This window comes from Halichoeres trimaculatus, unplaced genomic scaffold (assembly GCF_033239565.1).
Source record: "Halichoeres trimaculatus isolate MK-OKI-2021-1 unplaced genomic scaffold, fHalTri1.1 fHalTri1_scaffold_7, whole genome shotgun sequence".
In the NCBI taxonomy this organism is placed as follows: Eukaryota; Metazoa; Chordata; class Actinopteri; order Labriformes; family Labridae; genus Halichoeres; species Halichoeres trimaculatus.
Genome location: NW_027437185.1, coordinates 21,360,877 through 21,388,861, shown reverse-complemented (window position 1 = coordinate 21,388,861; position 27,985 = coordinate 21,360,877). Strand labels below are relative to the sequence as shown.

Here is a 27,985-nt window from a genome sequence, read left to right as displayed (position 1 = left end):
GCTGGGAACTGAACCATCACTGAAGCCAACAAAGAGGAACACTGAAATCTTCGCGCTTTGAAAAAATAGATCAGAGGAGAAACGGACAGATTAGGGTGAGTGTGGGAAGATGTCTAAGAACACCCGAGTCGTCCACAAACGGAGGGAAGCCATCACAGCTCTGCCCCTCTATCATGCTGGACACCTTCAGAAGAAGAGCTCTACAGAGAAGGTGAAGATAAAGGCAAATGTCAAAGGTTTTGAATAGGTTTTGAAAGCTGTTTCAGGAGCATGTGTTAACATCAAAAATCTATTTTACAGGATTTCAAGAAATTCTATGGAGAGCTCCGTGGAGCCACACTCTTTCTGTATACAGACGACACACAGGACACAGTAAGCAAAGCTTGTTTTTCTTCCTTGTTGTGTGGAGTGGAGAACGAAATTATCGTCTGCTTCTTAGACTTTTCATTTTTGAAGTGCTTTATTTGACAGGTATGCAGAGTTGTGTATGTAAGTCTGAAAAAGTGATCCTTTCAACCTTTTTATTTCTTTTATTTTTTTCTTGACTCCCTTAGTACACAGACAGGGTGGACCTTGAGAAACTGAAGTCCCTGGACCTTGATGGAGCATATATGAATAAGAAGCCGACTGGTTTCACTCTCAAACTGCGCACAGATGAGGTGCAGCTAAAGGTGCATTACAATAAATAACATACTTGTGTTTTTAATCAACATATCCACCCTAAGGTCTGTGTGACTCAAAAACAGAAAATTTATAAAATAAACTCCAGATCTGACATGTATATTGGTATAACTTTGTTCCTCCCAACTTACTCAGTCCAGTTATTGATTAACTTTTATTCATATATTTTGTGTGACTGTATAGATGGAGAATCCTGATGCAGCAGGGGAGTGGAGGGTTTACATTCTGACTGTAAATAAAGTAAGTAAGCACACCTTTAAAAGCATAAAAACACTGATGGTTTTGATGTCAATCCTACAGACTCTCAGTGTTACTGCTAATGCAGGATAGTGTTTTATAAGTTTACACTAAAGATAATTTTGCTCTGAGATGAGCTCACACGCTTTGAAATGAACTAGTTCATATTCATAGTTTATTTGGTTTATAATAATAAAAGAAACAGTTGTTCATGCTATTTTTCCGCTGCACCTTGACTCAGGACAGCTTTCAGTCTCCAGTGTTTAATCATTGACATTTCCTCAACTTAATTAATTACTGTATTATACTACATGGTCATGGACAGAAATGAATTTAAAATGAAATTTTGAAGCCTAAATAAATAAATAAATAAAAGAAATCCTGATCAAACTCAAAAAAGAAAAAAAAATGTAGGCATTGCAAATAGGGCTGGAAACTTTCGTGGGAATTTTGGTAAATTGGTAGTAATTAATAACTGATATTAACAGGATTTTTTGGGAATTTCTATTCACTGCATTTACCTGGTCATATAAAGGTAAAAACATTAAACATTGTGGTTTGTCTAAACAGACATGCATGCAAACATGTCTGACGCAATATTTTTAAGTTACATTACAAATACATTTTTTAGGAATTTTTTCCTGAATATAAATGTCACAAACACAGGCACACATATTTATTGTAGCTGGCCTCTAAAATAATTCCTATTTTATGAGCTTTTGTAAGTGTACTTCAATGTGTCCATTGCTTTAAGTTAAACTGTACTATCAAATTTTTTTTAACTAAGTGCTGTCATTAAAAATTAATTTACCTTAACTGATCTTAGAGACTTCAAATCCAGAAATGTGGACTCAGTGGAAATGTTGTAGGCCAAATTTTCTGGGAATTTGGGGAAAAATTAATTTAAGTTGATGGCAACAAAACCCTGAAAATGTTCTGTTATGAATAATGTGTATTTTTTTCTATAAAAGTATATAGACTGTCAGTCTGTTGGCTGAAGGATTCAACTTAAACTCTCAGACTCAGGGTGGAAATCTGCTTGGTACAAGGGACCAAAATGGTTTACATATCACCTGAAACACAACAGGGAGAGGAAATTCTGAACAAAAAAACAAAAAGTGAATCATTCCCTATTCTCAAAAAGCTACACATCTGTAAAACCACATCAGTTTTTAGCTTTTTGGAACCTGTCCAGACTTTTTTTTTTTTTTTTTTTACCAAACTCACAACGGCTGTCGTAACAGGTACCGCCAACTACATCTGGGCTGCTAGGCATGTAATCCATGCTGAATCTTAGGCTGTATAACACATGGATGTAGTTCTCAGTGGTGTCACTCATTAGTTCCTAATGAGGGGCAGAGTTTTGAAGCTATCATCATCAGCTGCCAACCAAACTTCAGGTGAATGAAGCTGAAGTCAAGAGGTTGAGTTGAGGCCAGCCTCAGGGCCTCTTTTGTTGCAGCTTTAGTCAAGTCAGCAACGTCTAAATGAGGCAAAACTTGAAAGCTTAATATCCTCTAAAAGAAAGAATTTTAACACTGAGCTGTACAGATCACTAGCCATCAAAACATGGGTGGGCTCAGTGGATGCACTCATTTCAGCATTTTCCTGCACAACACCAAAAGCACAGTATGCTGAGTGTGAATCAGAAATCAACAAAAAAAAACTTACCGAGTGTTTATTTTATTCTCATTCTTGAGACTTTAAACTGTCTCTCTGATAGCTTTGTCAGGCTGTTGTCTTTGAATCTAGTCTCCTGAGTTCTGTCTGTCTGAAAGTTTTTTTTTCATCTATTGTCTCTTTAAGGCCTCCTCTGGCATTTCGAAAGCCTCCTTCTATACAGCCATGAAATAAAGTTTTGTTTCTCTTTTTGAAATGACAAATTTGACATCACTCACCAAAGGGTAATGTCACAGTTTGTGCAGATCTTGCAGTAATCTCATTAACTCATCATGTGGATTAATTATCTGTATGGACAGGTAGTGGAAACAACATGGAAGGACAAAGTTAAAGAAGATTGAGGTTTATCTGAAAGATCCTGTTGAGCAGTGTTTGTCACATAATGGAGCATGGAGTTTACTTTTCTGAGTTGGCATTTTTGTAATATTAATTTTTCTTTAAGAATATTTAGAGAAGTGTTGACTTTGAGTTCTTTTTATCTGTAGAGAGAAATCCCCAGAGATCTGCCGCTGCTCCCTGGTCAGAAAATGAAGCTGGAGGATGTCCTGGCCATCGAGAGGAAAAGAAAGCCAACAGAGCGTCCACCTCTCCCACCCCGGCCTGACCTTTCACATGAAGAAATCCCAAAGTCCTGTCCTTCGAAGCCGAAAGACGAGCCTGATCACACCAATTCTGAGATGCCAGCGTGAGTCAGAGTCCTTCACGTTATTTTTTCCATACTCTACCACCAGGGTACCTTGTAACCATGTCAGGTTTAGGCTTCCTTGTACTTTCTGTCTCATAAGTTTGAGATCAGTGAAGGCAGATCATAAACATAAACTTAGATAACTAAAAATCAACAGCTGATCATGCTATCTGCACTTCATCTGAGAAACATGTCTGTATACCTGAGACACATAAGTCAGGAAAGTGTTTATTTTTTCTGGTTCCTGCAGGTGTTTCTTTGATGTGACTCGAGATGAGGCTGTGAAGATGTTAGAGGAAAATCCTGAGTGTGGAAGCATCATCCTCCGCCCCTCAACTCTGGCCAATAACTACGCCCTAACCCTCAGACAGCTAAAGCCTGGGTATGACCTCAAACACAAACATCTGGAGAGTTGGGAGAGGGGATGGATAGATATATACCTGATTTATAATAAGCATTTATTGATAATAACACTAAGAGGCTAAGCTTACCAAACAGACGTGTGTGCAGAACACTTGGGCTTGCTTTATGTTTGGATCAGTGTGTTGTTGTTTATACACGGCCCAGCTTGAAGAAGGTATAACTCCTCTTTTTTCTTGTCTTTCAGTGGAGCTGTGCTGAAGAACTTCAGAGTAACCTCCACAAAATCAGGGTTTGTGATTGAGCTGGATGCACCGGTAAGTTTTACGGCCTCGATAATTTTAAAATCAAACCATTTTAGTGTTTACATGTGCTCTTAGGTTAGAAGATGAAAAGACATTCTTTTTTTAGGTTACGATACAACCGAGAGTGGATCAGGCTTTTTTAAATCTCTAAAAGTTATTGAACATAATCGGAAACCAGCTGTAAAACTAAATCGTCTGTTATGTTTCCTCTTTGTGTATCTTCTTTGTTCTCTCTAAAGGTAACAGTCCCCTCCTTGAATCATGTGGTTAATTACTTCCTTGAAAAGACAGAGTACCGCCTGCAGCCCTACAGGACATCTCAGCCCTATGACATGGTTATTGGTGAGAAGAAGCAGTGATGTCAAAGTTCACACTTCTTTTTAATCAGAAAACTCCTAACCGTGTAAACCTGCATCACCAGGTGTGCCATCTGCTCCAAAGAGCACAAACATCACTTCAAATGCACCTAAAATGGTCCCCAGGGCACAAGTGGCCCCTATGAAGCGCCCTGACAGCAAAGAAAAGGCTCCTCCTCCTCAAACCAAACCAGAGGAAAACGACTATGTGATTCCTGAAGAAGATTTACAGAAACTGAAGAAGGGTATGTTGTTACTTTATGACTAGGGAATTTATTTCTTTAGGGAGACTGAGAAAAGTCCATTGAGTTGAGTGACTATTCTTTGTTATTTCCCAAATCAGTTCAGCTGGATGGAGAGCTACGAAATGCTTTGAAACAACGGAGAGAAGTCATCTATGGTGGGAGTGACAACAAGGAGGACGCAGCATATCAAAGACTCACCCCTGGACAATTACAGCCAGGTACAGCACGGTGGGATAAAAACAGCAGTCAGGCATGATTCATGTGCTAATCTCTCAGATACAACATTATGAAGCAAGCTGAAGCCGTTCAAAATTAGCAGAACTTTTGTTTTTTTATAATTTCCATAAAAAAAAAGAGGCAATAAATTATGAGAAACTGAAATCAGGAAATTTAAGCATCAACCAGTGTGGTAGAAAAAATATTTCTCAGGTTTCTTAAAATAAGAATAATTTTTACTAAACAAGTCAATATTTTTGCTCCATTGGCAGATTTTTTTTTTTCTATTTACAACCAACTCAGGCATCATTTTTGTCATAAATATCTTGAAATAATCTATTTTTCTGGACTTTCAGGTAAATGTGTAAATATTTGACGATGACAGATTTTTTCTTCCCTAATCTTGTAAAAGTTCTGTACCTTTGTTCAAAACCAACCAATCATGAGACATAACCCAGGATGATGATTTTTCTTTATTTTTCACACAGGAGTAAGCCAACAAAATGTTTCAAATGTCATAATCATATTTTTATAAGTTATTTCATTAAGACTTTGTTGTTACATTATTTTATCATTATCATGGATCATGGTTTAGGTTTAAAGTTTAGGGGTCATTCATTACTCAATAAGGACAGCAAGACTGTGAAAAATACTCAATAAAAAAAGAAAAACATACTCTCCCTTTAGTCTTCTCCTTCACTGTAGTGTGTTTTACAGTACCTGTTTGTACCTCCTCTTATTCAACCTGTCCCTGTCCACATACACACACACACACACGCGCGCGCTCCACACACACTTCTTATATTCTGGTTCATTACACTATGTCATAGCAGCTTTCGTGTGAGAAAGACAAATAAAGCACTCATAATAACTTAACATCTCAGGATTTGAAAACATTAAAATAAAATAGGATATAAATAAGGAGGATCGATACCCAATAAAGACAGGTGCTCCGTTACTGTTGTTGTGACATTACTTCTCGGTGAGTGACAGCTGCAGGATCCTCTCCAGCTCCTCCTCTTCCTCCTTCTGCTTCCTGCCCAAGTCAGAACAAACACAAGTTTAACCTGTGGGATACTTCAGGAACGACAGGGATCGCTCTCAGTGGTTAAGGTGGTGAAATGCAGGAATGGTTAGTTCCACCATTTCTGATTTTATTCTTTCCTATCACTTTCTTTACAATATTTTGTGGGTAAAACACATTGCTTCAAAAAAGAACTTAAGCAGGAGAATCAAACATATGATGTTTTAATTTTTATGTGTTCCTGTTTCAGTTATAAAAGCTGTTTGGTCTGGGTCTGTGACAGTCTACTGTTTTTCTGAGAAACTGGGGCAAATTTTGGGTTCTGCCACAGTTAATTTTTTTTGTCTGCAAGTTGACTCGCCCAGTCTGCCTCAATGTCTTTTAAGGTTTAGGGTTTGGGAGCCATGGTTATAATAGTTTTGGATTTGTCATTATAGTTTAGTTTTAGTTAGTTTTGACATTTTCTTTTCCATTACAGTTTAGTTTAAATTAGTTTTAGAGCAGGCATTCCAGTTTATATTCAGTTTTGATTTTTGCAACAAGACTTAGTTTTAGTTTACTTTTAGTTTTTTCATACCTTACTAACCAGGTGCAGGATTCAAAAAGGTCAGAGTAAATATTTTGTCATACTGTTTATTTTCCAGTCCAACATAGTGCTCACTGCTCAGTCAATGCTGATACTGAAATGTTGGCTGCTGCCTTAAACACATGAAAATAATATAAACTTAATATTAAAAATATAAACATAAATTATATAAAATATGTTGACATAAATTATATAAAATATGTTGACATAAATTACATAAAAATAGTAATAACATAAATTATAAAAAAAAAAACAAAATAATATGAGCTTCAATAAATAAAAACTTGGACTCTGTAACAATTAAACTATAACAGATCCTCTAATTTATTGCTCCACTACGTTTCGTCGCAGCACAGCACACAGCCAGTCAGTGCAGTAAACAAGCACATCCCAGTACGTCACTGTGATGGTGCCGTACGGCGCTGACAACTGCCGAAATCTGTCTAAAATTGGTTGGGAAAATGTGTCGGATAAATTTAAATCCTATAGGCTATTAATATCGTCAAAAACTGTAACTAAGGGAATTTTGTCTGTCATTTTAGTTAGTTTCAGTTAGTTTTGTGAACACAAGATACAGTTTTAGTTTACTTATCGTTTTTGTTGTCTTTTCTAGTTTTTATTAGTTTGTGTTAACTGCAATGTATTTTAAATTTTAGCTAACTATTATAACCTTGTTGGGAGCACATTGAAATTCAGCCACTGACAAGTAAACAAATAAAAGGAATTCATATTCTGAATAAACTTCTTTCTCGACACACAAATCAAACCTGATGGACATGCAGAGAAGCTGTTTGGCTTCACATGGAGTTCTACATCCCATCGTACGCTCTCCCCCCTCACCTGTCCAGCTCCTCCTGCTCCCGGCACGACATCTCCATGGCTATACGCAGCTGTTCATCGTAGCTTGATGCCAAACCAAAGTGTCCCAACAAGCGTGGATCAGTCACGGTGTTGTTGAAGGAGAGTGGGGAATTGGCTGAGGGATCCAGTGGTAACAGAGAGGAGGGCTGGCTGGTGTCGGCCATGTCTTCTCCCTCTCGGCTGGCCAGTGAGATAGACAGAGACTCCTGGATAGCTCTGTGAAAAGGTAGAATGAGGATACTGAAACATAAAGTGAAGCATCATTACATTTATCTTAAAGCTTAATTGCTCTGCTTCATTACTGTGTGACTGGGAGCTGCTGTTCTCCAGAGAGGGCACAGAGAAAAAGCTAATCACTGAACTCTATTTAGAGATGTTTAATTATGTGACTCTCAAAACCAGAGTATTCCCCAAATACGCAAAGAAAATGAGTCAAACCTCATTTACAGTAGAAGATACCACTTACTCTCCGAAGATGACATCAAATCAGGTTGAGAAGAACCTGGCTTTTTAACAACAGATGTATGGGTGTCAGAAATGTAAAAAAAAAATCTGGTATATTTCCCTACACATCTTTGGCTTTAGTTTCAATTGTGGCCAAAATTATAAAGGCAAACAAATCCAACTAATTTTGACCCATTTTCTCTCTTAACTCCTTTTTTAAGTCTTCTTTTCAGCTTTGAAAAGGCCTGTAAAAGAGACAGAGGTAAAATATGAAGATCACCTTTCTAGCTGAGAGTCTTCCTCGTACAGTGGACTTTGTGGAGGGCGACTATTTGTCAGGGCCTCCCAGATGGTCACCTTAAATAACAAAGAAAAAAAACACTGAGTCTTACAGTTTTTGATACTGGTGCTTTTTCAATAAACTTCAGAGGTGAAACCCTGTAAAAACACACTAAAAGAAAGAAAACTAGATTCCCAGGTGTTACTCAGACCTGGTCACTCTCTGTGCCAGCGTCCAGCAGGCTCTGTTGGATGGCAAACTGCAGCAGGTTGTCGTCTTCATCCCTCATTGGCTCGCTGCGGCCTGGCCCGAGGGTGGTGTACTCTGCAGGGGGCTCAAACACTGAGGGATCCACATCACAGTGGAAGGGAGCAGGAGACTGACCTGATGGGGGACATCAAATCAAGGATTGGCCTGATTTTAAATTATTCTTAAACATTTTTTTCTGTTGTTCCTGTTATGTCATAACTTAGTGAAAAATCATAACCACAATCAGCAACACTAGTCTGCTCTATGAAATGTTTCTTATTTACTCCCATTGGGCTGGGAGTTTTCAAAACCAGCCAGTTTGGTTGTTGCAGTAATACAGATACTACTTAAAGGGGACATATCATGCTTGTTTCTCTTCTTCACTATGCCAGACTAGGATGCCTGTAAAGCATTTCTGCCCTCAGTACAAGTCATTTAGTTCCTTCATTGCCCCACAATAGCGTTCTCAATATCCTCATTTTAGGCCATTCTGAAGATCTCGTTGAAACGCTCCGTTTCGAGAATGACCTCCAGTAACCTCGCAACGTCACAGCCCTTTGTGCTCTGATTGGTCAGTTCTATCAGAGGGGCGGAGGGGGTAGAGCCAGGGGGCGGTTTTTGCAGCATGGCAGTATTTACAAAATTGCCATATTGGATGGAGCAGACCGAGCGAGTTTGCTGTTTGCCAAAACTTCACCATAAGGCATTGATAGCACTAATAAAATGGCAGAGTGTAGGATACGTCCTTTTGTATTGGACCCCGAGTCAGACCCGGACGGTTCTGCAGCTCAGGAGGAAGAAAATCCACCTGGACACAGATCATCTCAGGACGCTTCAGTGTGGTGAGTCAAACCGGTACTGTAACATGAATAGTTTATACGTGGAAATATAGACAGACTTCACCAATAAACTATTTCTATAACAGGGCTCCATCCTGCTCCTTCACTTTTCTCTGTCTGTTTTATCCATCATGCTGAAAGTGTAGTCTAAAGATCGCCTCTACTGTCAGTTCGTCACTATGTTATTACCGCAGCATTATTGTGGTCCAGGTTCACAGTGCATGTCAGAACAAGCATGCAAATATCAGAGTCTCACAAGTATTACGACATCTGCTAAAACTAAAAAGTGTTTTAACTGCTAATTCACCATGTAAAGCCCAGCTGCTCAGCAGAGCAGAGTCCCTGCATCCAGCACTCAGTCAAGTTAGCCAGAGCTAGTAGGGAGCTTTATTTATACTCAGCTCTTGGTGGGTGTATCCCTCGGTGGCGGTTGTGTGACTAACTGACTTCACAGAGGAGGAGCTGCTTTATCAGATTACTCCAATAAAAAGAAAGGATCCTCGTGTCGTCACGAAGGTCTAAATCTCGCAGCCAAATGGCAATGACCTATTTTGAGAGGCACCAAATCTCGTTCTAGGATATTAGAAAAAATACAATATCTCATTTTTTGAAAATTCAGGGGGTGAAAGGTCTTGTTTTCAAATTTATTATACTATATGTAAGTATTAAATTAGGGATCAGCATGATATGTCCCCTTTAATGTCTTTCAGTACTCATCATAACAGCGTCAGTATTTACCAGCTTCATCCGGGCTCTCTGGTTTGTGAACTGTCACAGAGCTAACTGGTTCGTCACAGCCACACAGATTACTGAACGTCACTCTGGCATTCAAAACGTGAAACAGGGGAATCTCTGAAGGACAGACAGATTGGTTTGTGAATATCATTCTTAATTAATGACGAATATTGAAAACAATTAGCACCATACGATAAGGACTATTTATAACACACCCACCTATCTTGACAGGGAATCCAGGTGGCAGGCGTAGAGTGATGAAGTCACGCAACTTGGCAAAGTGGGCATTAGAGATGGCCATAAGGTCAATGATGGGTGTCACCTGCTCAGCCAGGGATAGAGGGTGACTTTCACTCAACCAAAGGGTGGCTTTAAACCTGCAGACAACAGGTAGAGAGAGGAGGACAGAGAGAGCTGAGTAACCTAAAAACCATTTCATAAAAGAAGCTTTAAACTGTTCCCAGAACTTACTTCTGGACTTTGCTTGTCAGCTCAACAGGACGTCCGATGTCGCGTCCATTCAGGTTGAACTCTGGGTTGAAATACTCCTCAGCAGTGATGGCTGTAGGGTTGTGCGGACTGGCACACTGGGACACATTACTCTGGCAGGAATATGGAGAGGTATGAGTTACAATGTTCATCAAAGAGAGCTGCAGGTGGTGTGGGTGCTATGTGTGTGTGTGTGAAACCTGGGAGGCTCTTACCCCGTTGTGAGCTGTGTGCTGTTCAGCGATCCCCAGGAAGGACTGCAGGGGAGTCTTTGAGCCTGAGTGGGAAAAATGCAGGGAGATCATTATCATCTGCTCTGGAAAATCCCATTACGTCATGCTGTGAAGAAAAGCGACAAGTTAAACTGGAAAAGAAATAATATTATAGCCCAGAGATGGAATGGGAACCTGACTTTGTATGATGAGTCAAGGACTTCTTTGTTCACCTTTGCTCCTTGACTTGTCCTGGTCTGATAGATGCTCAGTTCTTGACCGAGTCACCAGCTCCACATTGGTGGCACTGTAAACCTGGATACAAAAGAAATATTGTTGTTACGAAGGTTTGAAACAATGGAAATGTGTTTCAGCTAATTCTGCTCAGTTGAAGGCCACTTACCTTGGCTTCGTACCCGCTGACCACCTCGCTCTTCTCAGACCGCCAGCCCCAGATTCCCGACTTGTTCCTGTGCAAGCAAAGACAAAAAGTATGATCAGTATACACAGCAGGGTAAAGCAGCTATCAGCCCAAAAACAAACAATTAAAATGCAATCTCAGTAAAAAAAATTTAGATCAATTATTTAACAAAGTTTCTACCGTTCAAAGGCAATGTTGCGTGTGTTGAGGTGCGTGGAGACGATGGGTGATGTGAGTCTCTGGGCAGTGTTCTCCTGCGATGGCTGCATGGCTGCAAGGAGGGACGGTGCGTCACGGGGAGACAACACGAGCGGCTCTGTGTATACCACCTGCTTCTCATGGTCCACTTCCATCACCACTGCCCCATCATCTGAGGTAAAATGCACCCAGATTCAAAAACACATTGTATTATCACTTTATGTAAAATGCTGATTGTTTTTAAAGGTGTTCCAGTTTAGGATTCACACACACACACACCTCCACCTTTGAAGATATAGCTGCGTCGTCCTTTCAGCCAGGTCATGTGTTCAAAGCCCAGGAGGGTTGTGTCCACTCGGAGGCATGAGCCACTTTTCCACACACGATAAACATCACTGGGACAAACCTTTGACACCAAAGGCACTGAGAGAAAGACAGAGGAAAAAAATATTCTGTAACAGGAGTTAAAGACAGTGAGTTAACAAAACAGCAAAAGATACAGGATGGAGAAATAAAAGGCCCTGTTGGACCAAAATCATATCAGTAATCATCTTTATGGTGATTATGGTGAAACACAGTTTGGAGCTAGACTAAAACTTTTTCTCAAAGTGACAAAAATAATGTAAGCACATCCTGTTCGGGTCTTACGTTAAGGTAATAGTTTTGAACTAAGGGGCTTAAATCAAATCCTTAAACCTGTCATCTTCCCTCTGAGAGACAGCTGCTGTCAGGGGAGCTGTCCAACTACTGTGGTGCTGAAACTGACCTTATGGGAAACCCATGACAAACACTCACCCCAACTGGTGAACTCCCACTTCATCTCTACATAGAAGTCCCGTGCCTTGAAGAGAATAAGGACACTTTTCATCGAATAGACCAAATATTCAAGCCACCTTATGTCTGCAAATTCTGATTTTATCAGTTTGTCGCCTAAGTACATGTTGGGAGCAAACAGTTACAGTTAGGAAAATTATGAACAGAGAAAACAGTCTCTAATGACTTACTCTACTGAAAAGCCTTTTAACAAATATTTACCAAAGGTATGAGGCTTGGTGTGTTGCTCAGGGTAACAGGAGAATTCAGGGCCTGAAGGCTTTAAGTTTTAAACCAAACGTCATAATGTGAAGCAGTTTTACCTGTCTTAGTTTGCTGAGCAGCTCTGGGATGCCCGCCAGTCTCTCAGTGGCACGCTTGAAGTCTCTGTACTGAAGTACCAGCTGAACCAGCTCAGGGTCCCCTGTGCTCACTGCCTCCTGCAAAACTGGAAAAATGCATCCACGTTATGTGACAGTGGGCTCATCTCATCCTCTCAGCAGCCAGGGAAAACACAAACTGGGAGCCACGTCACAGCACTCACTGCTCCATCCTTGTGCGTTTGAGTGTGTCGGGTCTGCGGTGTGCCTGAGCAGCACCCGGGTGGACTCCAGGTGGCCCAGACACACAGCCAGCTCCAGCGGGGTGCGCCCCCTCGGATCCATGCGCTCCACATCCAGCTGCAAACCCAAAAGCACAAGCAGCACATTAAGCGCAATGCAGTGAGACCTGAAAAACCCATTAATCCCCAGCTGCTCAACAACCCCACTACTTACCTCTTTCTTCTGCAGCTCTCGATCAAGCTCCAGGTACTGATTATTCCAGACCAGAAAATGCAAAGGAAACGCTTCCTCGGCCATGGTTGTCATTCGCTTGGCAGTTTAACAGTGGTAAAGCTATATTATGACTTCTGCAGTGACACCCCAGCAGACTGGAGCAGATCACTGCTGAACGGCACAGCTGGTTAGCTAGCTAGCTTAGTTATCGGCAGAAATGGTAAACGTCTAAAAGAAGAGGCTGACTTGACAAACCTGTCAGTCAACAAATCTCACTAAGATGCAAAGTTAGACAGCAGAAAATATTGCTAGGAATATTTTGCGTGCCTATTAAAATTAGTGGGCTGAGTTAGCCCCGCTAACTCAGCCCACTAATTTGATCAAGTTAACGTTAACTAACCGCTAGCTGAGGTCAGCTAACTGGCTAATAACAACATCGTTTCCTGGTCTCCTTTGCACTTATTATCCATTAATCACTCTGTAAGGCAACTAATTGATCCGGATAAATATGCCTTTTCCTATAAGCTCCATGTTTTCGCAATGGTTATGTTTTTATGAGAAAAATACAAGAGAAAACGGCATTTGATAAAGTTAGCTAGCTACCCCGCTGCTACTGCAACCATCCCCTGTTTATATGGCAGCGTTGTTTCGGTCTGTCAAAATAATGCTAGATACGGCCTTTATCCCGGTTTCACATCCAGGTCAGTCCACTTCAGGGCAGCAGTGCGATGTCCCTTCAACTGCTACAGGCAGCGCCCAGTACTGTTCGTTCAATGATCATAAGACCGGGCCACATCTGTTCAGGTCTACTATGGTATTGTGGAAAACTGCGCTCTGTGTCGGAAAAAAATCCCCATGAACAACTGTAGCAACGTTATTTATTTAATTATTGGGCGTCGCTTTATTTCCAGGTTACGGGGAAATGCTGGGTGAAGCCAGGAGGGAGTAGATATGTCATGTAATCCTTTAGTGCAAACACATCACCAGAGAAAAACAAGCAAAGCTATCATTCCATCTAGATTCTGAATGAGAGGCAGCTACAAATTGTTTATAATTTTTTATTTTTCTTGAAAAATAACACAAATAACATAACGTGAAAAAAGCTTCTGAAAATAATTACAATGCTACAGGATTCCCATTTTGATAGCTGAAAAAAAAAGGAAAACACATTTACAAAAAAAAAGTATATATTTATATACTCATATTCATCTGAAGGGATATGGCCAGGAAACCCTGTCTGGGAGGATACCTCGGTACAGAACCACTACACTTTAAGGGAAAAATAAAGAAATGAGCAACACCCCTGTTCCCAAACAAAATATACAACTCTACATTGAATCAGACAGATCATGAAATTCAGTGAAAAGTACTCACACTTTTTTTTTTATCTGTGAAAAGAAACCAAGGCGTATCAAAGATGGAGGGGAACAGTCTCATCTAGAATATTGACATGTTTGCTCTAAGTGTATTCTCTGTACAAAAACAAAGCAAGAAGAGTTTGGAAACAATAGCACCTGAAGTCTAACGGTTGTTTGAAGATGCACCATTTATCTGAAACCTGATCCTTGGCTTGCTCCGCACTTAATGCAACCTGCCCTCTTCTGGGGTGAGGTCTTGTTGCCACATTGATTGCTTACTTACGCCGTCATGTACTCTCTTCTACCAACAGCACCCATTCAGTGTTTGTGTACACTACTTAAGTATGCCATTGGACAACTTAAGCACCCACGTGCCTTATTATACTGACATACAAGTGGTCAACACTGGCCACTACAGTCATTCAGTTTATGAAAGTAGATGAGAAGGACTCTTCACGTTTAGTCGTCTATTAAAAATTAAACTAAAGATGTGAGGCGCAAAGCATCAAACAACATTGCGTTTGCTCTTCTAAATCTGACAGAAATGATCATTAATTTGGAGCGACCAAATATGGCTGAAATGAAATTAGCCGTCTGATAATAAATAAGACTTTATGGGGCTCAGCTGAACAGAAGAATGCAGTTATACCTGGAAGATGAAACTTAATCTTTTCATATCACTCTTTGTCAAGGCTGGCGATCGCAGAGGGAGCAGTGGCATCTATCCAAAGCAGAGCTGATCATCTGTCATCCTAAGGATGTGTCAAACATTACAGCTACCTGCCCAACTTCTTTCACTCCTCATATCATAAGATATTTTTCCTAATGTCAACATTGCAGTTATACCAAAAGAACATGAAAAAAGAAGGTCCTGAGTCTCTTTAGGTACACAGGAAAACATGCATACGACTTTGTACCAGCTGTGACAACCCCTTTCACAAACAACACCTAAGAGAGTTAGCAATTGCAATTCAGACCCCACCCTTCATTTTACGGGATGCAGGAGCATGTGAACTTTCCAGCCTATCTGTGTCCTTTGTGTCACTGAACATCAACCTTCTTGCATTCACACCTCAGCAGTTGGAGGAGACGGGCATTTAGGATATCCTCTGAATCAGTTTTTCATCAGACAGGCAGTACAGGGTGTTGACAGACAGCTCAGAGATGAAAGCCTCACAGGCCTTGCGAGAGACACCTTTGCAGCCTCGCAGGTCGAGCAGTGAGATGCAAGAGAGACGTCTGAGATACTTAAGACACGTGTCTGTCAGTTTACTGCAACCTGTGAAAGAGAGAGGGACACTGACACGTCAGAACTTGTGAAAAAGACTAACTTGTCATCAGTTGTATTAGCTATTCTTTAAATATCTGACCTCCCAGGTTGAGTTCTGCGAGAGTGTTTCGAGTGGAAGAGCCTACGGCAGTCAGCAGGTTAATGGAGTGGTCTGTGAGGCTGTTGCAGTGAGAGAGGTCCAGTTTGGTTAAATGGGGCATGTGGCGGATCACCAGGCGCACGGTAGAGTCACTTATGTCCAAGCCTGCTAGTCGTAAGCACTGCATGGTCCGCAGCTGACTACGATTGTCACAGCCTGGATCAGAGGGGTTATTAAAGAAGTAAAAAAAGGGTTTGTTTAAACAAGTTCATTCCTAAATAAAGTGAAAACTAAGGTTGATATCTAGCTTTAAATCAGTAGCCTCTTAGGCTCCTTTAACCTCACCTGGAGGGGTTACTAGATCCCTGATCTGAGTGTCTTTGATCCCATCTGCATATCGCAGATCCAGAGAGCGGAGGAGAGGGCAACCAGAGGAACAGAGAGCTGAAATAGATGACCAGGAACAACCTGCCAGCATCAAATCTTTCAGACCTGTGAAACCAGGAGATATGTGTTGGATGGATGTGTTCAGCACAAAAAAAACTCTTTATGACAGTATGTTTTTCTTCCGCTGCAATGTCAGATTAATGAGATGGCAAAGAGAATTAAAATTATTTGTGAATACCTACCAGGCAGACGGCCAACCAGCCAGTTCAGCTGCTTTCTAGAAATGTTGGTCCAAGAGAGATCGAGTGTGACCGGCTGTCTCTTGATGATGCCTGTTAGGGCCTGAGGAGTAACGGTGCGTTTGATGCTCAGGTCAATTCGTGACCAAAGCCTTTTGTCTAAACACCTGTAACAACCAAAAAGAACAGCTTCATTAGAACACAATGATCAGTCTTTTATCTGTATGTACAGCACTGTGACACAAACAATAAAACCTCACATGGACAAATACTCTTGCAGTGAAAAAAAATCACAATGTGACGTGATGGCAGAATGATCTGTGTTCCGAAATTTAGTAACTGCAAATTCTAATTCACAAGTTATTTACTGAAAACAGAAGTGTTAGGTTTACAATTACTAAAGCAGGTCAAATGAAAACGTTTGAAAGGATTTAAACCAATTTAGAGAGGCAAAGGTGACGGTAACTCTTTCTAAATCTCTCTTTCAAATGAGGAACAGTGAGGACCAAACTTTCTTCTTTCAGGGGTCTTACCATTTGTACCAGTTCTTGCAGACAGCCATGCAGACGCAGAGGTCTGCCCGACTTAAATACCGGAAGACAGACACCCACACTTCCCTCTCACAGCCTGGTCCGCCCCCACCACCATCCCTGTCTGCCTCACCCCCTCCTTCCTGCAAGGCTGACAGAGGGATACGATGATGAGGAAGCTCAGAGGATGAAGAGCAGGAGGCTCCGTTGCTCAGTTTAGCTGGCCTGCTCAGCTGGGCCCTTTTTGAGGCGTCCAGCCTCGCATGGTGGGACCTATGAGTGTCTGTGTGCCTACTGCGAGTGTGTGGGGCTGTGTGCTTGTTGGAGTGTTGATCAGGGCAGGGCCCATGATTTCTGATGGGAGGTCTGGCAAGCGTCCTGGTCTGGTTGTGTATTGTGGAAGAAGCAGTCTGAGGGGAGATGGCCTCTAATTTAGGGACAATGGATGATGGATCCCGCTTTGCCCTGGTTGGCCTCTGAAGTGTCACTTTAAGGTTTGAGCCATCTTTGCCCCCTGTTTGAGTGTCCTGCTCCATCTCTTCCTCCTCATCTTCTTCTGCACCATTTTGGTTAGCCACATCGCTCCCTTCCCCCCCTCTTTCTTTGGCTGCACATCCTCCTTGCCTCGACTGTGGTTGGTTCTCTTTATCCAAACCCTTCACACTTTTCTGCCCCCTCTCCTCTTCCTCATCATCATCACTGCTGCTGCTGCTGTTGGTGCTGCTGCTGCTGCTGTCCTCACTCTCTTCCTGCATCTCTTCATGGCTTCTCCCAATTCTCATCCCTCGTCCTGCTCCTCCCCCCCGCAGTCTCACCCCTCTTCCCCTCCCTCTGCGGGGCTCTCCTTTGGACTCAAGAACCAGATCCAGGGAGGACGGCTGCTGTTGCTGGATGGACCCAGTCCCTCTTGGAGAGCTGTGGTGAGAGGAGCTACTCGCCCAGGTGCTGCCCCGGCCTCTGCCCTGAGAAAATCTGCTGGTTGGAGAACGAAGCCGCGACAGCATTCTGGAGCCCAGCAGTCTGGGAGAACGATCTAAAGCTGCTTGTCTCTGTTGGGAAGTAAAATGAGATAATTAGAAGTGAGAACCAAATGTTGTATGTAATTAATGCGCTAAACGGACTCACAGTTTACCACATCAGATCAGTTGTACCATCAAAGAAAATGAAAGACACATACATTGACTTGTTTGCACAACAGAGTCATAGTTAGGCATTTAAAAGGTCATTTCTTACCGTTAAAAGTTTGCTTCGCTCCAGTTTTATCTGCAATGAAAAGAAAAGTTTGTTGTAAAAAGCGAAAATATCCTGACACATAGACTTTATCTACTTTCACTCTTAGGCTGAAGAGGAGATAAACACGTGATTGTCAACCTGATTTAAAGCTAAAAGTCACATGTAGATGGCAGTTTAACTTTTTAAAGATAATTTTAGCATGCAACTATTTTTTAGTACTCTAGGGCAAACAAAGTTTTTTGGTTTGATTAAATCTTCAAGGTTTTAAGGATTCTAAAACACAGAATCAACAAAAATCCAGACCACTGTTTATTTAAATAACTATTTTGAGGACATGAAGACTTTAATCTTTCAGAATTGAATCAATACATTTCATAAAAGGCACAAAATAAAAAATTATCTGTTCTGATCATTATCCAAAAAGGAGAACTGAAATGCTGCCACTAAATCCTGTTTCGTACTTAACCTTACCCTTTTCTTGAGTCGGAGCTCAAGTGCACTTGCTCTTTTGCGGTTCTGTTGATGCTGCAAGAGCAGTTTCTGAGAAGGCGGCGGTGCTGTGGGTCTGGAAGCTGGTCTACTACGTCTCCCTCGTCTGACCCCTTCTCCTACACCAATACCCTCCCGGTATGCAAGTTTGGATGGTGGCAAAGAGGTAAAGCCTTCGGATTCTCCACTCTCCTCGTCACTGGAAGACTGGTGTAAGGAGGACATTGTGTCAAAAAACTGAGGATGATGCAGAAAATAATAAATACTAGAGAAAACAGAGTGAGACAGAGAGAGCACATGAGAGAAAGAGATCGATAAAGAGAGAGAGTAAGTGAGAACAAGAGAGAGGTAGAGAGGAGTGTAGATATTAAAAGAAGATGATTTGGGTTTTATACCTCTGATTCTGTCTCTTTGCCTTGGTAACATTTGGGACATTCCCAGCAGCTGGGCAAATCCTTGTTGATCTTCCCCTCACCAGGTTCCTGAAACAGAGAACATTTAAAGTCTGAATCATCCTCCAAGATCTGATCGGCAAATGCAGCAGCAGAACATTTGAAGACTTTTTTTTCAGTTCACAGCAGCTCCCACTTTGTCTTTTGCTGCTCACCTTAAGACATTGCTGATGTGTGATCTGTGAACAGACAGAGCACTCCATGAGTGAGTGGGTGCTCGGATCTGACTCCTCTGATTCTCCTTCTCCGCATATGGCACAGCGCGCAGTGTTTGGCAAGGCAGGCTGCAGAAATTGTGTGAATGTAATGTACGGTAAGAAACCAAAACTAACCAAATCATTTCTTTATATAGTTCAGTGATATCAAACCATAAACAATCACAAAATATGAGAAACATGCATTTCAACATTTATTTAACATGACATCAAAGAATGGATTTAGAGCGTTGATTAATGTCACACTCACTATCATATGATTATAACTTGTTTTAGCTTACAGATGTGTATCAGTCACCAAAAGTCCATTTACCTCTGTGTGAATCTTAAAGATACTCAATGTGCCAGAAGAACTTATCCCCTCTGTAATATTATGGTTAACAAGCCACTTACTAGCTAAGAGGCTACTTTCTTCACTTCAGTTCTAGATGTTGACTTGTCACGTAAGTTTGGATGATACGAAAGAATTAACACATTGTGACTCAGAATAAAAACATCCTGACAAAATATGATGACACATTATAAATTGTCAGATTGTCTGTATCAGATTTATCATTTAATGGACAAAATCAGCCTCTTTCCCAAGGCTAATGATAGTTTCTATCAGGTTGCAGTTCCTTGCAGTTCACTCCAGAGGCAAGCTGGGGAAAATTAAAGCCTGTATGAATACTCACCGCCAAACACTGTCTCATGACACAGCTCTTCTTCATGCGTCCAGGCCCACCAAACTTCCTCATGTCGTGGCAGTACTGGCATGAGCCACACTCCTTCCTGCGGCAGGCAGCACAGCGCTTGCATCTTACCCGCCTACGCCTCAGGGCAGAGATGGAGGAGCGTTTGTTGGGCCTCTGTCCCAAAGGTTTGTGAAGGGTGGGGGCCAAGCGAGGGCGGTAGAGTACAGGGGGAGGGGGAGGGGGCGGCTGGTACCATGACGGCTGTGTATGGCACATCAACAGGAAAAAGAAAAGTCAAATATTGCCATGTGAATAAGTCACAGGTGTGGGCAATGTATGATTAGCAAGAATGATGAGCCTGATTCACAAATATTAACATCACTAAAGAAATCAGTGACTATTGTAAAAGCAATCAAAGAGCTCATCAAAAAAGTAATATTAAAAAGTAATAGACATATTTGTATCTCTAGTCACTCACCCTTTCTGGCCATTTGACAATAGGCTCTCCTGTGTAGGACAGTTTAGGGTTATCAATGGTGTGATTCCTTAAAACAACCTGGAAAAGAGGAGGGAGGGAGGAGTGATAAGACCAAAAATAAATCAAATATGCTCTGACTCCAGTAAGAAAACGATAAATACAACCACTCAGCCAATTCCCCCCGCAAAGGTTATGACATTCTGTCATTACAACCTGATAGTCTTCAGCAGGTGATTCTCAATAGATTGGTTAAGACCAGTGGGTCAAAATGATGTGATTTAATGACTTTTTGTAGCACTGAGAAAGTGTTCTTCTGAAATTACTGTTGTTTTGAAATGACTTATAAGCTCCCTTCTTCACCTTTAAATTTGGACTGTAACCATTAAACCTATAGGAGCAGAAGGTGTTTTCACTTCAATAAGTTTTTATGAAGCATGAACTCGAGGGATAAGAGACACCCACCCTCATGTCTTCGAGCAGAGCTGCAGCGTTCCTGATGCCTGCAGGGACACACTTTTTGTGGGCAGGCAGCTCCTCTAATTTCCCCAAAAGGTTACACAGGCCCTCAAGCTCAAAGGCAGTGAGCACATGCTGAGATTTGAGATCTCGAACTGTCTTTTCTTCATAGGCATCGTCTTCTTTCATCTCTGTCCCTCCGTTTTCACTGTCACTGTCAACCCCATTCGAAGTACCATTTCCATTGTGATCCATGGTTTCAAGGTCGGCTTGGGTCAGCCCTGAAAAGACAGAGGATTAGGCTTGCGTCAACAATGGATTGACTTGTGGAATAAAGAGAATAAAATATGGGTCAACCATATTTCTTGAGATGGTTACTCCTCACCTATGCCAAGGGAGTACTTTTTAAACTCAGGAGTGAGATGGGATATGTTGGTCAGACAGTAGAGGTATCTCTCTAGGACGTACCAACACATCTCATAGTAGAATGGGTAGCGAAACTTTGCTGGCACCTAGAGGAGGAGGACAGAAATGAATGTAAGTTGTACTGCATCTGTTTTATACTTATACACCATGCTGTAGGTGTAAATACAATACATACTATAGTCCTCTGATTGATTGTTTCCTACTGAGTGCATATTTTCTGCTTCTCTTCAGCAGTTCTTAGCAAGACTCTGTGTTGTCACATCTTTGTTGTGGTTTGAATTTCTGCTAAGGGGGAGGTGAGGAAAATATGACACAGCTACAGCGGCTAAAGCACGGATGCAAACTGAACACCTGCTTCATCTACAGCTGAACATTGTCAGTCTCTGAAAAGTGTGTGGTTTAGAGGAACTACACTTTTGCTTTATCTGAATACAGAAAAGCTTGACATTGTCTCACAAAGGATCAATATTTTTGCTAACAAGGACATTATTTCTAGTGACTGCATTACATAGACTAACGTGCTTTGTTACACCAAAGAAGAAAAGAACATTTAAGAGATTTGTGCTGTATTATCCGACAGCCTAGAATTTTGGGGCTCCCTAATACCAAGACAATTAACTGCAAGTGTCTTTTTTTAATTCTTTAAGTTTAGTTCAGTCTTTGAAACATTTTCCTACCTTAAGACTTTCCCTTTCAGTTTTACTATACTACTAAAGGGTTCAAACTTGAAGGCACTTAGCAAAAGTGTAAAAAAGCTAGCTCTGTATCAATGGCTGAGATATGTCTTTGCCAAAAGAGAGATGCTGCTCACCCGTGTTCGGTCTTCAATGCTGTAGATGTTGAGCTGCATGGGGATGTTAAAGCTATGGAGGAAATTACCCCCAAATACTAAAGTGTCCTCTGGGGTGTACACAGCATGAATCCACCCTACAAAAAAAAAAAAAAAACATGATTCTAAAGGTATGCAGTGGCAGAAACAGCTTTTTTATCTTTGTATGCTTCATGTCTGTGTGCATCACCAGGGTGTCACTGAAACAAACCTGATGGGATTATGAAGGTGTTTCCCTGCTTCAGCTCTATCCTCTGACAGTCATGACACTTGTCACCCAAAAAGATGTCTCCCTGTTTTCCAGATAATACCCAGTTCTCATACATCTCCAGGTTCTGTGGCGTGGGTGGAATCAACCAGAACACCTACAAGGAGGACAGGTTAAAGGACATACAAGTAGACTTATATCAATACATCCATACAGACCTGTCAAAAGACTGATGTAAGCCAGAAAGACCACTTTCATTCTGACAATGTGGCTGATTACATGGCTGCCCTAAAACACAACTCAAGCATGACCTCTGTACAAGCACAGAAATGCAGATCTAGACTGACCTTTCCTCCTCGCAGGATGTGGTACCAGACTGAGGTGCCCCCGAAGTCAATGTGAAAATCTGTGAAGCAGCCCTGCACGCTCATCAGACAGTACCTATGAGGGCAAAGCGAGGAAGAAAAATACAGTGAACATTTTGTGAAAGATTAAAGGTTGAAAAGAAAACACAAAGCTTGTTGACTTAGGTTAACTTACTTCTGTACTTTAGGATAATGCATGTCTATAATGGCATTTGTGGAGTCCCTCTGTCTTTCTTTGAGATGACGAGGCCACATGTTGTCCACCCAGTCAATCAGGTCCACCTTAATTATTGGAAAAGGTATGAACATAAAATTTAGATACAAAATGATGCAAAGGTCTCTATCTGACAGACATATACTGTGTGGGTATAAAACATTAAGATGTGCTAACAGGCCAAACTCATAACCCCATCACATGACACAGAGTATATCATTTCTTGCCCTATTTTGTAAAATGCAGGTAGGATCCAGCAGGGCTCTACACTAACTAACACTAACTTTTCTACTGGTAGCACTGGCGCTACCAACTTTCTCAGTTGGTCACACCAGCACAAAATTTGGTTGCACCCTTTTTTGAGGGGGTACAACATGAGCATGCATGCCGTTAAATAGCCGTTTTAATTTGTAGTTTCCTATCAAGTAAAGATTGACAGTAACTTGAGTTGTGATATTTGCCAAATATTTCACTGCGAACAAACATTCATATGTTAACATGTCCTGGTTGTTACAGTTAAAAAAAAACATGTTCGTTAGCTGAATTTTTAAAAGAATAGAGGCTTTACAAAAAACAATTACTAGCTAAAACTGCACTGTGAGTTTACAGAACTAACTAAGATAATACAAAATTGTGGAGAAAACGTCTAGTTTTCATCTTTGTCAATCTGTCTCACACATATACTCACTATTTTTAACAGGAGTGCTGGCAGGCTGCCAACACTCCTGAATATGGAGGGAAGTCTCTCACTTTTTGACCCTTTCCCCTGCTGTACTTCCGACTCGTAATTTCTCCCAATTATCCCCCTATTTTAAGTATGGTCCTGTGATCTCTAATATTTTTTCAAAGTCAAATCAAGTCCTGCACTTGTGCCTTTTATTGAAAACTCAATAAAATGTGGTAATAAATATTAATTTGTTTAACAATAAAATCTCAAAGTTTTTCTATTTTAATTTTAAACTTTCTTCAATATATAAACTTGCAATGCTGTATCCATTTCCAGCATAGAAAATCGCTTACTGGTCCACCCTCTCACAGTCACAAGGATGCGTTTAGGTACCTTAAGATGATTATTTGATTTTACCTGAATTGGTACAACAGACAAAATTTAGTAGGTACCTATAAAAGTACCGAATTCGGTACCCATCCCTATTGGACTGGTTAAAAGGTTGATTCATCCTGTGGTTATCCCTGATTTCTTATCTAACACAAGCTCCTCTTCGATAAGGAGAATTTAGAGCTGCGTGAATCTTAAAGTGAGGAGGCAAATCGTGAAACCCTTGTTGCCGTCAAGTTCTGCCTGTCTTCGGGGTGTGATATGCGCCGTCATGTACATGCTCGGCACATGTGCGCTATGCTTGTACATGACGGCACTCACTCCCCAGAACAAGAGAGAGTGCAGGTGGAGGAGACCGACTAAGCCAGTGGAAAAGAGGGCGAATTCAGACCACAATGTCTTGTACAGTGCCTGTGACTGAGGAAGCATCGCAACACAGGCACTCGCATGAATGGGACCAGATGAAATTCTTACTCGCACACACAGGAAAAAGGGTCAAACGTGACCATTTTGGTCGCAGTCTCCAGACCTGGCCAGTAAAAGCTCTAAAATCTCATGATTAAAGTGGGATTGTGTGATGTCCCGGATGTTCTCACCGAAGCAGGTCGTTTGACCAGATTCTCCAGCCTAGTGTGGCTGAACTCCAGGCTTATAACATTGTAGAGCTTTTCTCTTTCCGACGGAGGTGTCTCATAGTAGCGTCGCCACTGAGCCATTGACATCTCAATTCCCTTCTGGGTGTTGACGTCCATCACATCCACAATGCGTCGACTACCTGTAAGAGTATAAAAAATGTAGTTCAGCAACTGAGACCACAGATATCCAATTCAATCACACTGTCCAACAAAACAGTTTTTTTTAAGTTTTACAGTTAAATATTCAACTTTCTTATGCTCGCTGATAGAAAAGCTCTCATTTAACTCATTATTTCACTTTTGTAGTATTACGCCAAAGTATTAACATCTAAACCAATTTAACAAAACTATATGCAAAAATAGCATGTTTCTTTTCCAGCTCTACTAGTAACACGGATGTCTGTTAAATTAAGTCAAGCACACTAAATCAAGCCCTGAGCAGTTTATTCAAAAGGTAATAAAATGGGAACTTACCAACAAACAGCTTGACATCACTAACACTGAAGTCAGGGTCCGGCATTCTGAAAGACAAAATTTTCTTTATGATAAACACATACAAAGAGGTTTATCTTATATTATCCTGGCAAGGGATTAAGTGTGTGTTTACAAAAAAGGAGTTATCAGTTATGAAACAGTAAAATATCGTGACTTACTGTAGGCCAAGGCCATCAGCTGTGTCAAAGACAATGGGGTCCCTGAGCCCTTCTCTCTGGATGTATTCAAATGTGAAATCTTGGAAGGAGACACACAATTATTTGATCATTTATCAAGACAACCAGACTTAGACTCAGCTGATTTACCAATTACAAACAAGCTTCACTCCGAGATAAACCCCGAGATGCCATTGATCTGGTCAACAGAGCAGTAAACTGCTAGCTCTTCACATTAGCTCTTCTTACATGTTTAGGTACTAGTCAGTTTTAACTTCTAATTTTTTTAGTGTAGTAGTCAGGCCTCTCACCTTTACCCTCCATGTGTTTGATCAAGTCAGAGTTAAATCTGTGGCACTGCAACTTTTCATCTAGATCGAACATTCGTTTCCCCTCGATTTCATCATCTGATATTCCATCGTCCTGGTAGCGCCGCCGTGTGCCTGTACGCTGAGACAAGAAAATGTTTTCTTTCAACTTCAATGTCAGGAGTGAACTCTGGATTTTTCAGTCAGCAAAAGAAACAACTGCCAGCAAGAAAGATGGGACATGCTTAACTGTGACATTCAGTGAAATGAATAAAGCGGGATTACAGCACACAGTGTGACAGACAAAATCATTTGCAGTAAAATTATACCAGGGTTTTTTGTTCTGATGCAGAAATAAAAGCAGGTGTTAAACAGTAAATCAAAGAGCACACAAGTCCTCTGCAGCACTACTTGACAATTTAATGTTCAAAACTTGAGTAAGAGAACACAATGTCTGTCAATTTTATGTCGATGGTACAAAGAATCAAAACCTAACATGCATGAACTAGTATACAAATTAAATTTGTGCTTATAAACCAACACAAAGATCAAAATGCCACAACAATTCAACTCAAGCTCATCAGCCAACCGACTACCAAATCAGTTCATGTGGGAACCAAACAATACGGCATTACAAAAGCTGGGGTTAATCTTCCACACACTGCCCCCCTCCCCTTACTCCCCTCCTGCCATTCACCCTATGCACTACTGCTTGGCTAGACAGATGGATAAAGCACAACACCCCTGCACTAAGATTTCCCCACCCCCATCTCTTTCTCACAAATGTGGTATCATCTACACTCTGATCCTATGCCTCTCCATAACGAGAGGCCGCACAACATGTAGTAAGTGCAAATTGAACACAATCTTACATTATAGAACAAACTCACACTTTTTTCAGGTCATGTAATTTAAAAAGACCAAGGGAATCAATCATCCCAAAATAGGCAGGATTTCACTACGACTTTCGTTAAATTTTAAAATAATCAATAATTCAGCTGACACAAGCTGAAACCTATCAACAATAGAAGGAAAAGTTAACAAACAAAGCAAAAGCAGGTCTTTAAATCCTTAAATTTATCATTTACGCCTCTTCGCTAGAGCTTCATTCATTATTATTTTTGGTCAGAGTGCTTCAAACTATGCCATGTTTATTATTTTACAGCAAAGTGATAAGCTTGTGAAGAGGTGAAGCAGGGTCACAGCACAGTGCAGTCAGGTCAGACTCTGAACTTGACCCTTTCTTGAACCTTAAGTCTTTAGACAGGTTCATAGCTGTAATAAAACTGACACACACACACACACACACACACACACACACACACACACACAACAGAGAAACACCCACTCCCGACACATTGGTAGCCAAACATGAGTGGAGTAACGCAATCAAATACATTTTTGTGACTTCACAACATTTCTGAATGCAATATCAGGCAGGTTGACTAAGGAAAACAAACAAATAAGAGAAAGCTCACTGATAGATTGTAAACATAAATCAAGTGTTCCGGGATGCTAACAGTTTGCCCAACTTACTTACCAGGCGTTTGCTGTACCGTGTGTGAGAATCCTCCATAGTCTCTGGAAGAGAAATAAAGTTTAGAGAGAAATATAAAGCATCGCGGGTGAAATGAATACATGGCGATAAAATATTAGAGTGTGTTTTAAATCTGTCGGACATTAACACACACCCCTCTCTAAACACAGCCTAGCTTGATAGCCATTGCTACCGTTAGCCATCAGTAACAGGCTAAGGTTAGCACCCCAAACATTACTGCAAACATTTCAGTTTAACATGCGTCACCGCAAGAAGACATGCACAGAAGTTACCTTCTTACGTGAATATTTAGAACCGGGGAGTCAATTCACTGATGAAACAAACCTTCGTAAACTAACATTAGCCCTTTCACAAGTCTTTGGCTAACGCTAATGCTATGGTAGCTGGTTGACATTAGCCTGTAGACGGCAGTTGAAAGCTTCTTTAACATTACCTCTCTGTTTAACTCCTTCTGGCCGGGCCGGTCAACGTAATGTCTTCCAACTAGATCGTCCGAGGCCTCTCGGTTAAGTTTGTCTTCATGTTATGTGATAACGGCTGTGTATATTGTTATGTTTATTATTGTGCGATAAAGTTAGAACGATTCGACGCTTCGAGCCGCCATTTTCAGCTGGTCAGAGAACACACACACACACACATATACGCACACACACGCACGCGCACACAAATACCTACACACACACACACACACACACACACACACACACACACACACACACACACACACACACACACACACACACACACACACACACACACACACACACACACACACACACATACACACACACAACCCGCCCCCTCCTTACTCCACTGTTCCGCATATTAGCATATGGACCTCTCATTGGACACGACGTGTGCTATTTAAACGACATTAAAATATGTAAATATTCATGTACACTTGGTTTTTCTGCCCTCTTTCGACGGCAGGAGGGCGGGTCGCTTATGCGTTTTGGTTTCCAGTAAAACACCTTAATGGACTTGAAATGGGAACATTTCTCATTAAAAATAATCAAAGACTATAAATTCCCCTAAGCTGAATAACTTTGTTTGGATTTTTTCCATCAAGCATTAAGGATCATCTATAGACTGTATTATATCATCCAATGAGCCTCTGTCGAACTCTATTTTATTAAAATTGATCAATTAATTAATCAATGTA

General features: G+C 41.1%; 3 protein-coding genes across 3 annotated transcripts; 1 reads left to right on the top strand and 2 right to left on the bottom strand.

Moving 5' to 3' along the window:
• The first annotated feature begins 109 nt into the window (after positions 1-109).
• Positions 110-4,806, top strand: LOC141793978 (signal-transducing adaptor protein 1-like). Its single transcript, XM_074674894.1, has 10 exons — positions 110-211; positions 301-372; positions 555-671; positions 865-921; positions 3,084-3,283; positions 3,534-3,665; positions 3,891-3,960; positions 4,188-4,290; positions 4,370-4,549; positions 4,648-4,806. The coding sequence occupies exons 1-10, from the start codon at positions 110-112 to the stop codon at positions 4,803-4,805; spliced, it is 1,191 nt and encodes a 396-aa protein (XP_074530995.1). The 3' UTR covers position 4,806.
• A 434-nt stretch (positions 4,807-5,240) lies between these two features.
• On the bottom strand, positions 5,241-13,588 carry ankrd13d (ankyrin repeat domain 13 family, member D). Its single transcript, XM_074674665.1, has 16 exons — positions 12,693-13,588; positions 12,461-12,596; positions 12,240-12,364; positions 11,899-11,944; positions 11,383-11,526; positions 11,086-11,275; positions 10,888-10,954; positions 10,718-10,799; positions 10,488-10,549; positions 10,255-10,385; positions 10,003-10,160; positions 9,787-9,900; positions 8,172-8,344; positions 7,961-8,037; positions 7,216-7,452; positions 5,241-5,801 (listed from the first exon to the last, which is right to left on the bottom strand). The coding sequence occupies exons 1-16, from the start codon at positions 12,783-12,785 to the stop codon at positions 5,738-5,740; spliced, it is 1,899 nt and encodes a 632-aa protein (XP_074530766.1). The 5' UTR covers positions 12,786-13,588; the 3' UTR covers positions 5,241-5,737.
• A 146-nt stretch (positions 13,589-13,734) lies between these two features.
• Positions 13,735-27,461, bottom strand: kdm2ab (lysine (K)-specific demethylase 2Ab). The gene is made up of 23 exons (XM_074673897.1): positions 27,257-27,461; positions 26,806-26,846; positions 25,269-25,407; positions 24,961-25,039; positions 24,782-24,828; positions 24,269-24,447; positions 22,577-22,683; positions 22,384-22,477; positions 22,040-22,193; positions 21,811-21,926; positions 20,959-21,085; positions 20,580-20,854; positions 20,118-20,195; positions 19,640-19,900; positions 18,906-19,034; positions 18,694-18,780; positions 18,281-18,505; positions 17,810-17,839; positions 16,580-17,625; positions 16,050-16,213; positions 15,766-15,912; positions 15,421-15,636; positions 13,735-15,329 (listed from the first exon to the last, which is right to left on the bottom strand). Exons 2-23 carry the CDS (start codon positions 26,839-26,841, stop codon positions 15,148-15,150), a joined length of 3,918 nt encoding a protein of 1,305 aa, XP_074529998.1. The 5' UTR covers positions 26,842-26,846; positions 27,257-27,461; the 3' UTR covers positions 13,735-15,147.
• Between the last annotated feature and the right edge of the window lie 524 nt (positions 27,462-27,985).